This window comes from Typopeltis vanoorti, chromosome 2 (genome assembly GCF_054136105.1).
Source record: "Typopeltis vanoorti isolate ZY-2024b chromosome 2, IOZ_Tvanoo_1.0, whole genome shotgun sequence".
Classification (NCBI taxonomy): domain Eukaryota; kingdom Metazoa; phylum Arthropoda; class Arachnida; order Uropygi; family Thelyphonidae; genus Typopeltis; species Typopeltis vanoorti.
In genome coordinates, this window is record NC_143550.1 from 34,098,568 (window position 1) to 34,114,482 (window position 15,915).

The following is a 15,915-nucleotide window of genomic DNA, read 5'->3' on the forward strand; positions in this document are numbered from 1 at the left end:
CTACCGAAGAAACCAAGTATCCACCACTGGTCCTCTTTGCAGGTGGAGCCTACACACCCATTTGACCTGGTGCGCTTGTCGTGCAGAGGAGCATAAAGTAGGTTTCGGGTTGGGTCGGTGCCAGTGTAATGTGAGAATCACGAACCATCTCTGAAAGTAAAAAACCTAATACATTTTTACTTTTAATTCCAACTAGTGTTGCCAATTTAGCTCTTTTGGAGCTAGATCTAGCTCCTTTTTTTCTTCCCCTGCTCCAAACATTTTCATCTAGCATCTCTACAAGTTACTCTGTTTCACAGTGTTCTGGTTGGTAGTTACGATAGCGAGTGGGAAGTTTTCCAAGACTTTACTGCAACGAATTACTCGTTGCAGTAAAGAGTCGGTATACCCCTTCTTTAAAACTTAGCAAAGAGACAAATAAAGCCTACAAGCAAAAATTTAGGAGGATGTGGTTACAAATGGGAAATTACAGTAAATGGCTGTGTGAAGTTCCTGGTGACGCTAAAAAGGCCACTGTAAGTTTTGCAAATGATCCAGCTGCTAGATATTGTCAGCTTGTAAACATAGTGAAACTGAGAAACATCTTGCTGCGGTTCCATATAAGGCTGTTCCTATTTTAAATATGCATGTGAAGAAATCTGATGAGACAGCAAACTTTGAAGGTAGCTTAGCATTATTTCTTTGTCGTCACTCATCATTCAACAGTTGCGATCATTTGGTAGGTCTTTGCAAAAATATCATCGCCGACAGTCAAATTATGCCCAAGGCAAAAATGCACTGAGCCAAGTGCTCTGCAATTGTAAACAATATTCTAATTCAGCATTTTGAAGATCTAATTGCAAACATTGGAGATGAAAATTTCAGCTTGCTAATAGACAAATCGAATGATATCACAGTGAATAACGTTTTAGGAATGGCCATGATTGATTATAGAAAGAAATTCAGCACATTATGCATACATTGATGAGCAGAGCATGGCGATTCTAGAAAAGTGTGATGCTAGTAGTATTGTGACTGCACTGTAAAAATAGTTCTTGATCAAGAAACTTAGCATTAAAAATCTCATTGCAATTGGTACAGACAACTGAAGACATATATTCCCTCCTTATTTTAATTAGATGTGTATGCCATTCATTACAACTGGCAATGTTTCACCCTTGTGCAGAATCTCTCCCAAGAAAATTAGAATTTTTAGGTGCCGAAACGTATAAGTGGTTTTCACATTCTTCTTCAAGACAAGCAGCATACAAAGAGCTGTATCAAACTATCAATCAGAATGATGCTGCTCCGAAAATTTTAAGCAACTGGGCAATGAGGTGGCTCTCCATTGAACCTGCAGTAGACAGAATTCTCAGCCAGTGGTTGGTATTAAAAACTCACTTCGAAGTCATGATTGCGACTGAGAAATGAGATGTAAAAAGATGGAAGGAATCTGTTGTACCTTTTATTTTTTGCATCCTGTTCTAGTTCAAGTTCAGAAAGTTCACAAAAGTTACGAATCTAACAGTGCGGATAAGACAAGATTGTTTGAAGACCTTTCTCGTTTGATTCTTGCTAATATGTTAGTGCTACCATCATCCACAGTCGACCTTCTAGAGTCAGAGATTGATGACTATTTGGATCCCCAACCAATCTTGGTTGCAGGTTTGAAAGAAAAATTTCAGAGTTTATGATACAAAAGAAAATAACATAAAAGAATGAACAAAATCTTAGAGCAAGACAGTTTCTTCTTGGTCTCTTCAAACAGCTGAAGGAAAAGTTGCCTGAAAACTTGAATATTTTAAGAATGATCTCGTCTTTTTCTGTTGACAATACCCTAAAACATATATAAGAACCTGTTACTCCCATCTTGGAAATAATGTTGAAAACAGAAAAAGATGTTGCTGTTGCTGAATACCAAGACAATACTATCCACTTAAATAAATGGACAAATATATAAAAAAAATTAGCTATTCTGGACTGAAGTACGAGAATACAAAGATGCATTGGGAATGGATCCATTTAAAGAAATGTCTCAGTGTGCAATAAATTTATTAATACTGCCAACTTCTAATGCGGAAATTGAACGAATTTTTACTTCCATGAAAGTAGTCAAAATTAAATTAAGAAACAAGATGGAATTGCCAATGCTGACAGCTATTTTGTCAGTCAAGTATGGCCTCAGACGTTACAAGTGCTCTACAGACTATCATTTACCAGCATCTACACTGAGTCATATTGGAACGATGGCCACATATAATAAAGCTGAAAATCTAAGTGAAAACGTGGCTGAATTAAGCGCAGAAGACCACGTGGGAGATGTCTTCTTTGAAGTGATATTTGCATACCACTCATATACAAGTATCACTTCAACTTGAATAAAGTAAGTAAAAAGTATCAATTACCACTTGTAAAATTGTAGCTTTAAATTTTTATTATTAACTCCTTTTCAGCTCTTTTTTTTTTCTCTTAAGATTTAGCTGTTTTTAGTAATTTTCATTTGGCAACAGTAATTCCAACCATAGATTCGTATAAACCAGGAACCAAATACTCAATGATCAGAAAATCATCGATGTTTCTTTCTTTCTTTCTTTTTTTTTTTTTTGCTAGATGGGTGAAGCAAAAATGCTTTTTATCTTCCCCGTTATCTGTAAAGAAAACGTATGGATAGGCTAATATATAGCTATAAGCTCTGATCATGTCATGGCAGGAGGGTAACAGCAATAGCCGAGCCTCAGTTAAAACTACATTGGCTACTGCATTGCCATCCATTGCCCCCACTACCGAGCAGAACCGCTCATATTTCAGGGAAAAAGATCCACCGACAGCCTCTCACTGGGCCATGCCGGAGAACACCCTCCCCGGAGACTCAAAATGCCCAGGGCAAACTCCCTGAAATCTAATCCTCCCCCCTCACCGGAGCAAAATTTTGGGAGAAACCTAAGAGAGCGAAACTCAATCCCAGGGTAACGGCAATGCCGAGCCTAAGTTAAAACTTCATTGGCTACAGCTTTGCCATCCATTACCTCTCTAGGTACCCATTTTAGTCGCCTCGTACGACATGCATGAGCTGCAGTGGAGCTATTCTTATCCCGGTCACCACACAGGTTTCTATGTATAACGTTACTGGCTGGGTGGGTGAAGCAAAAATGCTTTTCTTGTTCCCCTTTATCTGTGTAAGTGATACAATGGATGAGGTGTTATTGAGCTTTCTGCTCGCCCTCTTGGAGCCTGAGGCTAGTTATGTTCGGTTTGTAGTAGAATTAATTTTGGCCTTTTATATTTGCAGTATATTGCTTCACTGTAGTTGTTAGCTTGCTTGATCAGTGGATTTGAGTGCAGGGTTGCCTTGGAAAAGAATTTTTCATCTAAATCACGGAGATGAGAAGGGATGTTTACTACTCGATGGATCTGGGAGTTTCTTATGTACCATGGAGCGTCCAAGATCATTCTTAGGCACTTATTCTGGATTCTTTGTAGTTTCTGTATGTTAGTTTTTGAGGTACGACTCCATGCTGGAGAAGCGTAGGTGATAACTGGGAGAATTACAGTTTTGTACAGAGTTAGCTTGTTTCGTAAATGTAATTTGCTTTTGCGGTTGATAAGGGGGTAGAGTTGTGCAATTACTTTGGATGTCTTCACTCCTGTTAGTTTAATGTGATTGCTATAAATAGGAGTTTGTTATCTAGTTTCACTCGAAGATATGTAACTTCTGTCTCCCACGGATCTTGACTTCGTGGAGCTGAATGTCGTCTTTGCTTGACAGGTATCTATGAGTATTCCTTGAAACTTACATAAAACTTTTATTAATTAATGAAATAAAGAGCCAAAAGACATTTTAATGGGTGTTTTAGTCGAGAGGCATTACTTTATAAATCCTTTCAATAAATTAATAATTATTAATAATTTTTTAAACATGATAAAGCTTTATTTATAAGATATTACAATATATAAATAACTTTAGTTGCTTATGTCAAATATTGTTTACAGCTGGAAAAGTTGATAGAGCATTTAAAATATTATACAACAGAATTCTCGTATATTAATTCTTGTACGCTTGACAGGTCACACTGCCTTCGCCCTGTATACATGGTTCTTTTATCGTTTTTAACAAGCAATAAGACCTTGCTTTAAGAAGCGTAATGCTGACAGACTATATAATTGGAGTAATTATCACTATATTTACTTTTCCAAGATACTTTTTTAATTTATTTTCACTAAGCCATTTTCGGTAATGCTTTTACAGACCTCACCCACTTCTTAGCAAGTTAATTAAAATGTGGTTAAATCTCTAAACGTGCATTTTATTTTATCTCTGATTGAAAATCTTAATGATAAATGAATGTCACTTTTAATTATTTGTTTCAGTTTGATTTTTGTTGGTTCTAGCTGACTGCCACCAAGTTTCCTTGTGTGGTAAAAATGGGTCATGCGCATGGAGGGCTTGGAAAGTTGAAAGTAGAAAATCATTACGACTTCCAGGATGTTGCAAGCGTAGTTGCTGTTGCTCGAACTTATTGCATCGTGGAACCCTTCATCGATACTAAATATGATATTCATATACAGAAGATAGGTTCTAACTACAAGGCATTCATGTAAGTACCCAGGGGTTCTTTTATATATATTTTTAAAAAATTATATTTTGATTGTCGGTACTTAACCAAGTAATCTCATCTCCATAGCGCTGATTTTCTTTGTTTTTATTCAAAAATTACGTTAGGGGTCAACTTGTGTGCATTATGGGAAGAAAAACTGTTTTAACTAAAGAAGGTTTTTGTTTTAATATAAAACAAGAAACATTGAGGGTAATGAGTGCTGAGGAGGAAATATAGTATGAAAGAGAAAGCTCATCTTCGATGAAATTGTAGCTCAAAAGTCTCTTCCTCCTCCTACATTTTCCAACCCATCACATTTCACTAGTTGAACTCCTTCCAGGCAAGTTACGACAGTCAGATTACGTGCTAACTGGCCATAAGGTCGCCTAAATCATTCATTATCCGTGGAACCACTTGAATACTGTACATCCAAATGGAAGAAGTGGTAGGTCTCCACAGTTATTCCGTCATAGCCCCGAAAAATTTCCTCAAAAAAAAAAAAAAAGATGTGGAGAAAAGACACAAACCAGATTACTCTCCTGAAGAGTGGGGAGTTTGATGTTGGACGATCATTCCATCAATTGGATCAGAGAGATCCAGATTAAGAGATGTGTGAGCACACTGTGCAAAAGAAGTGAATAAAAGTGTTATTTATGCTTCTTATTGTAAGAGTGTGTATTTACACAAAGAAAAATGACTACATCTACATTCGGTATATCATATAAGGCCTTTTGGTGATGAATTTTGGTGCTGCTTTTTTTTACCTCGGATATTGCTTCCAAATGACGCCCAATGTATTCCTGGCAAGTGTTGAACCATTTCGATCACTGGGTGACACTCCACAAGACCTTAAACAGGATATTTTAATTTTGATATCCTGTACTTCAATCATCTAGAATGTGTTAATCTTCAGTTTTGTGTCACCTTTATCATATTTGATTCCATCTATATTCATTCCTCCATTTTTATACAATTTTAGTACCCCCCCCTCCAGAATATTTACTACATTTCTAATATTTATCTCTTTCGACAGTCTCCCCAGCGACTTGCTTTGCACATAGCGGAGCTCTCTTACATATTTATTTGGATTCTCTGAATGGGTCTGTTAGGATTTACAAGAATTTTAGGCTTTACAAGGATTTCCACAATGATTTTTTCCAAGACTGTCTCTTCTTGATACTCCCTATGAAGTTGAATTATTATTATTTTTTTTTTAGATTCTGATATCGAGTGATTCTTCTTGAAATCACCCTCGAACACTTGTGAAGACATCACATTCATAACAATATCGTCAATGAGACTTTTATTTCTTCTGCCTTTCCTCCATATGAATTTGTGTTCATATTTATGTTGGAACATCGTGTTAGTAATGATCAGTCTGCGTCTTGAACAAAAATCCAGCAAGCACTTAAAGTTATTAACTTTTCTCTAAAATTTTCCGAAACGTTTTTTTTTATTATTTTTTTTATTTGTGTGTGTGTGTGTGTGTGTGTGTGTGTGTGTGTGTGTGTGTTTCGTATTCATGACCTATTCTGTTGTTTAAATCACTAAATAAGGCTACCTTTAAAAGTAGCCTTCTCTAATGAATCGAAAAATTCCGATACCTTCTTCCCTGGTGAAGGCTCCACCAGGGAAAAAGTGTAATATTTGGGATCATATGCACAAATCAGTAATTCTTCAATTCCCAGATTATGAAACTGCCAACGTCACTTTACTTAAGTGATATAGGCTTCATTCAAAGAACTTATCTTGGCGTTTAGTTTTGCATATTATAGCTATTTTTTTTTTCCTTTCCTTGCCTAAATATAACATCTTATATTTATTTTTGATTTAGGTATACACTGCTTGGAAAGAAGTAAACGGATATCCTATGGACAAAGTGCATCATGCCATGTAATGAGTGACGTGTTTGTCGCCTGTATAAATTGGAAGAATATGATGCTCCCAAGTCAGTGCAATTGTATCAGGGTGAAATAGTTGCGAGAAGGGAACTGACGGAGTTTGGAAGAGGCGTTGAGATAGGATGTCAAGTTGTAGGCCTATCTGTTCGGCAAATTGTTGACAAATTTTACCATCCCAGGTCAGTAATCAGTAATGCCATACTGAGGTCGAAACGCAGGGAGGCAAGTGTTACCCCCAGCGGATGATTCACCACACTCACTGAACGTGATCTTAACTTGCTACGGAAAATAATAGGCGAAAACCGCCTTTCATCGGCCGACACACGTTGAATCCAAAATTCCGAGCATCAAATGGAACACGAATCTGCACAAAAACATTCAGAACCGTGGATCATAACATGTGTTTCCATGGCAGGACCGCAATATGCAAACCCCACATTACCCGGATTAACATGCAGTGGGTTCGGGTAATGTGGGGAAGTAGTTTAGAAAGCTGTGCTATGAAGCGACGAATCACGTTACATCCTCTACAGAGCAGATGGATGGACATGAGTGTGGCAGATGTCCGCTGAACGTCTCTTACCAGAACGAGTAACCTCCAACTATGGAATTTGAAGGTGGTGGTGTGATGATATGGGCCTGATTCTCCTAGTTTGGTGTCTCGGAGCCACGAAAACATTGAACTCCGAGATGTATCGAACATTTTATATATTATACACGGTATGTATATTCTGAACGATGAAATACCTCCTACTTTGTGGCATTTCTACGGAACTAACCATTTCTCTTTCATCAAGACAATACACCGTGTCATAAGACTGCTTCTGTAACTGCGTGGTTTGCTGACATGTACGTCATCACACTTGATTGGCCTCCACAGAGCCCTGATCTCAACATTGATGAACATCTGTGGGATGAACTGGAGTGTCGGGTGAGGTCAAGAGACGTCCGCACGACATTCCAGGACCTCATTACATGCCTACAAGAAGAAGGGTCCAAAATTCCCATTGATTGCTATCGTACGCTTGCGAAACGTGTGCCCCATAGATTGCTGCAGTAATTTACGGGGCATACGGGTGGAGCGATTCTACACCTTATTAAGGTGGGCGCAAGGCTGTTCGTATGGTACATCTTCTAATTACTCTGCACAATTACACTTTCCATTCATATCTTTGATAATCATGGGACCTTCCTTCATATTTAATTTAAGTTTGTTTTAGTAGCTGATTTTATACTATTCTCCCCGGTTTAATCTGACGACGCCCAAGTCAGCAGGACATTTTATTATTTTGTACTATCGTTTTGTTTCTAGTTAATGCAAATACTTGGTCTCACAAGTTCCAAACTGCAAGACCATTCCTGGTTCATTTAGTATTCAAGTGGATATCTAAGAACGTGATCTAGTCAGATTCGTTCAGTGTTCTGATGGATATCTAAAAACACTGTCAAATCCTCACCACAAAAAGATGGATTGGGCAATGGATTCAGTTCTCTGTTTCTACATTTCCAGGATATAAGGAGGTGTCCTCCCAGTTATCTAGCGCGTTGACCTTAATGTAACTCCAATTTCAAAATGTGAATATTTATTTTGTTTTTCTAAACATACACATATGAGCGTTTTCCCCAAGTAGGCAAACAAAGTTTAGTATTAACACATCTGTTTCTCAAAATGATAACATTATGATGGTATATATTCAGTCTGGCTGGTTGGGATAATGGTTAGCGTATTCACTTTGTAGTCAACCAGTTTAGTTCAAATCCCACTGCAGGCATGAAGTAGACTCGACAAATACACTCGCGAGTGAGTAGTAGTAGTAAGAGTGGAGTGGACTCTCTCTCTCTCTATATATATATATATATATATAAACAAAAAAAAAGTAAGCCAAACAGTTAAGTTTGCGCCTGAACGTAAACTTAACTGTTTTGCTTACTTGGGAGAAGGAGTAAAAAAAAATCAAGTTTATATAAAATTACTTGGTATCCTTAATATACATATATATATATATATATATTTTTTTTATTTATTTATTTTTTTTTTTTATTTTACTAAAAAGTAACTTTCTAGACATGCTTGTAATTTTAAGAAAACAAACATGCATCATCACTCGATACTTTCCTGGAGTTGCATTGGTATTGCACTGCTTAAGATATAATGTTAAGTACCTAAATTTTGTGTCTATTGTGCGATATTTAAGATTTCTAACTAATTTTCGGGGTTGGAGGATTAAATAATTTTTCTCTCCTTCTGATTCTCTTTAAACTCTTCATCAATTTTTACGAATCGCATATGCTAAATGCTGCAGGCCAAGGAACTTCGTTTTCATTTACTAAATTCGTCTAGTTTCCTAGAAATGTTTGCTTAATCTAGATTTCTTAAATGTTTTTATTACAAAAAATTTAAGTAGTAAAAGAAAATCGTATAGAAATTGATTAAAATACTGCATCTGTTCTCAAGTTATTAAAAGAACTAGGCGATGGACTGAGTCCTTGACTCTTTATCCCGTATCTGAATGAAGAAAATCTGTGCGGATGGAGTGTTATTGAGTTAAAAGCTCTAGTCCTGGCTGGGTAACGGCAATAGCCGACCCTCAGTTAAAACTTCATTGCCATTTGTTACCCTGGAAGTCCTAAAAAGGACTCATTATCGGGAGTCTAATTTTTTCATCTGTTCTCAAAGTTCTTAAAAGAACTGGGCGATTGACTGAGTCCTTGACTCTTTATCCCGTCATCTGAATGAAGATAATATGTGTGGATGGGATGTTATTGAGCTAAAAAGCTCTAGTCAATGCTGGGTAACGGCAATAGCTTCAACGAGCCTCAGTTAAAACTTCATTGGCTACAGCATTGCCATTTGTTACCCTGGAAGTCCTAAAAAGGACTTTTTCAGTCAGGAACCATTATTTTTCATCTGTTCTCAAAATCGCCTGCCTTCCCTTTTAATGTTTGTTGTTTTGACCTCGTTTGTGGTGTATTTGCTTGACCTCAGAGAGAGTGAATAACATGGATCATATGCTTACTGATAAACTTTAGATCCGAAAAACAAATTTAAAATGCGTGATTTGTGTATTAAAAAAAAGTTAAAAAGGAAGTCTCTAATTGCAACATAGTTACGTAAATGCATGCTCCAAACTAGCTATTGACGCAGATAATATGACGTCAGAATTTGTCAGTTAAGGCTAATCGCTCATTTTAAAAAAAAATCAAGAAAAACATCAGCTCTACATGGGATAGAAGATTTAATGTGTTTATCACATTTGTCATTATCTACTTCAAAAAGTAGTCATGTAAGTTGGCACAAACAACAACAAAAAATAGTTACTTCATGATATACATTCAGGATGCCGACTGATTAATAGCACAACCATTTTTATTTCCTTTGAAAGTCAGATATCCTTTTACGTTTATTAGAAACATTTTGTATCTCTAAGAAAGTGCCGTTAGCAATTAATTTGTTTTGTACATTTTGCTGTAAACAACTGTTAAGGTCATTTAAAATAATGATCGCACATGGCGAGAGAAATCTTATGGTCGTTTTAAATGTAAAATGAATTAGCCTATCTAGGGGGGGGGGTTCATCCTGCGTACAAGCAAATCGTCCAAAGAACACGCACAGTTAACCAAAATACGATTAGTGGAAACTAAAGATGGCCTACTGTGGATGATTGTTACTCAGTGCTCAAGCGCCTTCCCGCGAGTCCTCGTACTCTGTCATAAAATAATAATAAAGTAATCACATTATCGAAAAGAAAATAGAAAGCAGACTATCAGATGAACAAGCAGGTTTCCAGAAGTCCAGAACTGCAATTGACCATATTTTACAATACACATACTAGGCGAAAAATACATAGAACATAACAAAATAATCTGTCACAACTTTTTAAACCTTCAAAAAGCTTTTTACTCAATATGGCACGAGGCATTATTATGGAAAAGTTTAGAACATTATGGTATTGACCACAAAATCATTAGGATTATTAAATCTCTTTATACCTCATCTGATATGAGAATTGAAATTAAAAATGACAGCAATGAACCGTTCCCGGCAGAACGGGGGTTAAGACAGGGATGCATCTTGTCCCCTCTTCTTTTTAATTGTTTTCTGGAATATGTCATAGATGAAGCTCTTCATGAATATGACACTGGAATAGTAATTGGCGGACTAAGAATAAATAACTTACGTTTCGCTTACGATATCGATCTTCTGGCAGAAAGTGAAGAAGAATTACAAGAGATAACCAGCCGTGTTTTCGGAACATTAAAAAAATATGGATTATGCATAAACCTATAAAAAACAAAAACAATGATAACCTCAAAATCAGACATTGAATTCTTAAAGATACAAATTGGCAATAAGCAAATTGAGAATAAATTAGTTCACTTATCTAGGTAGCACGTTGAGTCAAGATGGTCGTTCAAAAACCGACATTAAATACCGAATTGCTAAGGCAACCGTGGCCCTACAAAAGTTAAAACCATTGTGGGGAGATAACAGAATAGCAATCTGAACCAGAATAAGACTAATGACACCTTGGTGAATTCTGTCCTCTTGTATGGTTGTGAGGTCTGGACTTTATCGAAGGAAGATGAGAGGAGATTCCTGTCTTTCGAAATGAAAACTTACAGATGACTTTTGAGAATCCCTATACCGCTCACAAAACCAATGAAGATGTCCGAAAACTGATTGATTCAATAGATGGGAGAAGAAGGGAAAATATTCTGACAGTCATCAGAAGAAGACGGATGAAATGGTTCGGACATGTGGAGAGGGCTAATGGCATTCTAAAGCAAACCCTAGAAGGAATCGTTCCGGGATCAAGGGTTAGGGGCCGACCTCGATTAAAATGGACTGATAAAATCAAAAAATGGACAAATTCCTCCCTTTCTCAACTGACATCACGAACAAGAGACCGAGACGACTGGAGGAGGCTAACCAAGACTGTCACCTACCAGCCACGAATGACCCAACGGTCCATTTAGGACTACGGGAGAAGAAGAAGAATTGCAATAATGAAATTCAGTAAGAAAAGCAGCAGCTAATACACTATCACCCCGCAAGAACATTCTCATTTCTCGTTATTACAATAATGCAACCTTTAATTTTACTTGAACATTTTTGTTTTTTATTTGAAGTTATTTTCGACCCATATAAGGCAAGTCCGGAATGTTTTGTAGTCGATTGCTAAAGCAGCTTAGAATTCTGCTTATTTTATATTTCGCTTTATATCGTCTATAGACGTCTAAAAATAATATATGATTTCCTTTTGTGACTCTTCACTGAAAAATTGGATGCCATTGCCGTGTTAGTCATCTTCAGATCGGACCATAAGAAATTTGATCAAAAGATCCAGGGGGCCACAAGGAGATGTAGTCGGACTACCACCCCCCATTGACAGAAAGACCTGCACCACGATAGCAAGATTCCAAACAGAACATATAGAAACTGCAATAACTGCCCTAATACTGAACTGACACCCACTCACATCTTTACCTGTCCAGCAATTACAGCAACCTTGCAAGAAATACACCCTAAACCTTAGCAACAATTCTATACGAACAAAATCATCGACAAAGCAGTTCAAGGAGCACATGGAAATATCTAAGACTCTTCAAAGGACAAGACAACAACAAAAATAATACATAAAACGGAAGCCATTGGTGGGTTCAGTTATTTCCTTGACACTCTTTGGAAAATTGAAACACCTACACTCCTTTGGTCTCACAAGGAATCTCCTCCTTTTTTTTTATTTATAAAGAACTTCTTCTCCAACCGAATCTTCAAAATCCTAGTGAGAACTGCTCTTCCCCGACCACTTGAAGGGGAGGGAGTCCTACAAGGTTTAGTTTTAAGTGTCACACTTTTGTTAATCAAGGTCAACCTCAATAATCTAATAACCTCCTCCAATCGCAATGCCATCTATATGGATGACTTTACCATCTTCTGTCATTCGTGTAATATGAGGGTCATTAAAAGACAGCTACAGCAAGATGGTGATCATCTCTCATAATTAGAGCTTGCAAGTGGGTTCAGGTTTTTACTGCAGAAGACAATTCTTGCGCACTTTTGCCACAGATGTGATCTTCATCCTGACCCAGAACTCAAACTTGGACAATCACTAATCCCATTTTCACCACAAACCAAGTTCTTGGAAGTCGTATTTGACAAAAAAAAGCTCCTTTTGCGCCCTCACATACGTCAGTTGCAAAATAAGTGCTGTAAACTAATAAACATCCTTAGCACCCTCTCACGCACCTCTTAGGATGCTGACAGATGTTCTTTGCTTCGACTGTACAGGGCACTGATTAGATCAAGACTTGAGTATGGGTCCGAACTCTATGCTTCTACCAGAGAAAGCACCAGATGATGATGATACTTTCATACCATCGTATGGTACATATCTCATGGCTGGCTGGACCCTATTCATCATCAAGCGATTAGAATTGCAACTGGAGCATTTGGAACTTCACCTCTCCCTAGTCAAGTAACTTATATTTCGGCAATGTTTAATCTTAATAAGTGTTTCAACGCGGATGCCAACTGGAAGAAAGAATTTTGCTGTTCTTGTTGCGAATTACAAAGAGCATTTTCTATACCGGGGAGAGGGGAGGTATAGATATGTGGTTCAAAGAGCTGCAGGTTGCCTACCCCCTGCTCTAGATATTGGGATAGACAACGCAGATCAGATGCTAATAAACATACTACTATCCTGGCATTCTTATATATCACCATACCCTTTCTATCGTCTATGAACAGAGCAGAGAGACTAAAAATAACATCGACCCAATCAAGCCCGAGTGGAATTATGGCAGTCTAGTATACATAGGGACAGTAAACAGGAAGTTCTTCTTGCTCGTGCCTAGGTCACAGTCATCTAACGCACTCCTTCCTATTGAGAGTTGATCACGCGTCTATGTGTGAGTTGTGCGATGTTGAATTTTCATCGTTCATATTTATGGTTGAATTTTTACAAAGCATTCATGTTTATCATCATATAAATGATATAAATATTAGTCTTTATTCATTTATTGTACATATGGTTTTAAAACTTCCTTTTTTCTGAAAGTTTTGTGAATTTTAAGACTTCTTTTTGCAGCTGTTTTTCTACATTAATTTCTACACAGTTGATGCTGTTTTACTTATTTATCACCTTGTACACTTCAAAGAAATACGACTATTTCATTTGTTTACATTTTTGTGAGTGGTCTGAAAAATTCTCGGCCTAACAATGAAAAAACGATAAAGACCCAAGAGGCTATTTTTCCAGCGATGTAAATTAAGTTAAGGGGATAATAAATCCCTCATCATTTTAAAGCTGGATACGAAACTCGGAGATCGAAATCTATCGAAATCCAGGAGTTTCATACCGAAGAACTATCGGCGAGTCCAAGCATAAGTCAACACCTGGGTGGTACAACACTAGGGCAACTCGTGTCAAAGGTTGATCTCCGAGTTTCGTATCCGGCTTTAAAATAATGAGGGATTTATTATCCCCTTAACTTAATGAAAAAACGAATTTATAATTTCCAAAATTATTTTTATTTTTCAACATAATCTCCATTAAGACTAATACATCTATTCCGGCGATGCTCCAGCGCCATTATCCCGTCCATGTAGTGGTTCTCAGTAAGATCTGCAAACTACCCCTCTACAGCTGCCATCAGTGTTTTTCTTCGAATCATGCCTTCTAGAGTCGAAGAAAAACACTCACCAGCGAGGACAAGTTTTAGTTTTGGGAAGAGACGGAAGTCAGAAGGAGCCAAGTCTGGGGAATAGGGTAGATGATCCAACAATTCATAGCGCAGATCCCTTAATTTTCCCATTGCCAAAACACCTTTGTAGGAAGGTGCATTGTCTTGATGAAAGATGATTTTTTTCTTCTGCAAACCGGGTCTTTTCTCACGAATTTTTTCATTATAAGATCGGAATAATATTCCCCGGTTATTGTTTTACCCTTTTCAAGAAAAAAAATGCCTTTAGCATCCCAAAACACCCATGCAATGATCTTTCCTGCTAATGGAACCCACTTTGTCTTCTATGGCGCTGGCTGAACAACCGGCTTCTGTCCACTGTTTTGACTGCTGTTTGGATTCTGGTGTTTAATGGTGAATCCAAGTCTCATCCATAGTAATAAATCTACACACAAAATCAATTTTATTCTTGTTAAAACGCTTCAAGCATTGTTCAAAGATTTTCGTGCGAGTGAGGCACCCATCTTGCGCAAAGCTTTTCCATTTGCAATTCTTTTCACGCAAAATATATCCTACGCGTTTCTTTTGAAATGCCTATAGTCTCAGCAGTTTCACGCAATTTGACTCGCCGGTCATCCAATACCATATCGTGCACTTGATCAATGTTGTTACACTTTTTGTTGTAACAACATTACATTTTTTTGTTGGTGTTGTTACACTTTTGGATGGCCTTCACGTGGATCATCGTGAAGGCTGGTACGGCGACGTTTAAACTCGGCAGCCTATTTCTTAATTGGCGAAAACGAAGGAGATGAGTTCCCATAAAGTTTTATGAACTTCGAATGAATTTCTTTTGGCGTTAAACCTTCTTTTACAAAGAATTTTATAACCGCACGATACTCAATTTTATCCATTTCACACTTTTGCTTCAGACAGCTTTAAGAAACGAAGTACTTGATAGAAAGAATTGCAATTTCACATGGATGCTTATGACAGAACCAACTTAGAAAAAAAATCTTGCCAATAGTTTTCCATTTATGGTCAAGGCCGAGAACCTTTCCGACCACACACGTATACAGATTTTAGACCTATATATGCCCATTATTTATTACATTCCTACTGGCGCAACATGACCTTAGATGTTCTTGAGCAATTAACCAAAAAACAATCAGTTACACTCCGTAACAAATTTCACAAACCACTTAGCTTGTACTCAATTCTACTTAATCTTCTGAAAAGGTTATAATAATCTTTTTACTTCACTTGGAACTTAAATATTTTGGTTTACTTCTTCTTTTGGCAATCATTGCACTACTCAAGCCACTTGTATAAAGTTCCTTAAATATCATTTTAATTTACCAGAAAGAAAACCAGAGAATCTAACTCACCTCAATTCCATATTACTTCTTTTAAAATTATCTATTTTGCTTATTTCTTACGGCCTGATCGGACTAAAATCGATCAATAAAATGGGGATGACTTGAGCTTTCTTTCTTGTCGTATTATTAGTTCTGTAAAACTTGCAGAACTAGAATTCTAAGAGTTCTTTTTCTCGAAGTTATATTTTTCTTCTGACACAGTTCTGATATACGACTGCAAATCTATCCCATAACACAACAGAGTGTTGTGTTATGGGATAGATTTGCTCTAGATCGGTTGCTCTAAAATACCACTTAAAAACTTGGTTTTGTTCCGATGAAAACATGTTAATATGTTCAGCTGAGTCTACCATTTCCCGCTATAAAACCATTACA

At 37.1% G+C, this 15,915-nt stretch overlaps 1 protein-coding gene across 1 annotated transcript in view; it reads left to right on the forward strand.

The window, feature by feature from the left end:
* Syn (synapsin) overlaps window positions 1-15,915 on the forward strand; it is a 244,756-nt gene that overhangs the window by 213,783 nt on the left and 15,058 nt on the right. The window contains exon 7 of the mRNA XM_090414520.1: window positions 4,369-4,574. Within this exon, the coding sequence (XP_090270646.1) occupies window positions 4,369-4,574 (206 nt within the window). The remainder of the gene's footprint in view (window positions 1-4,368; window positions 4,575-15,915) is intronic.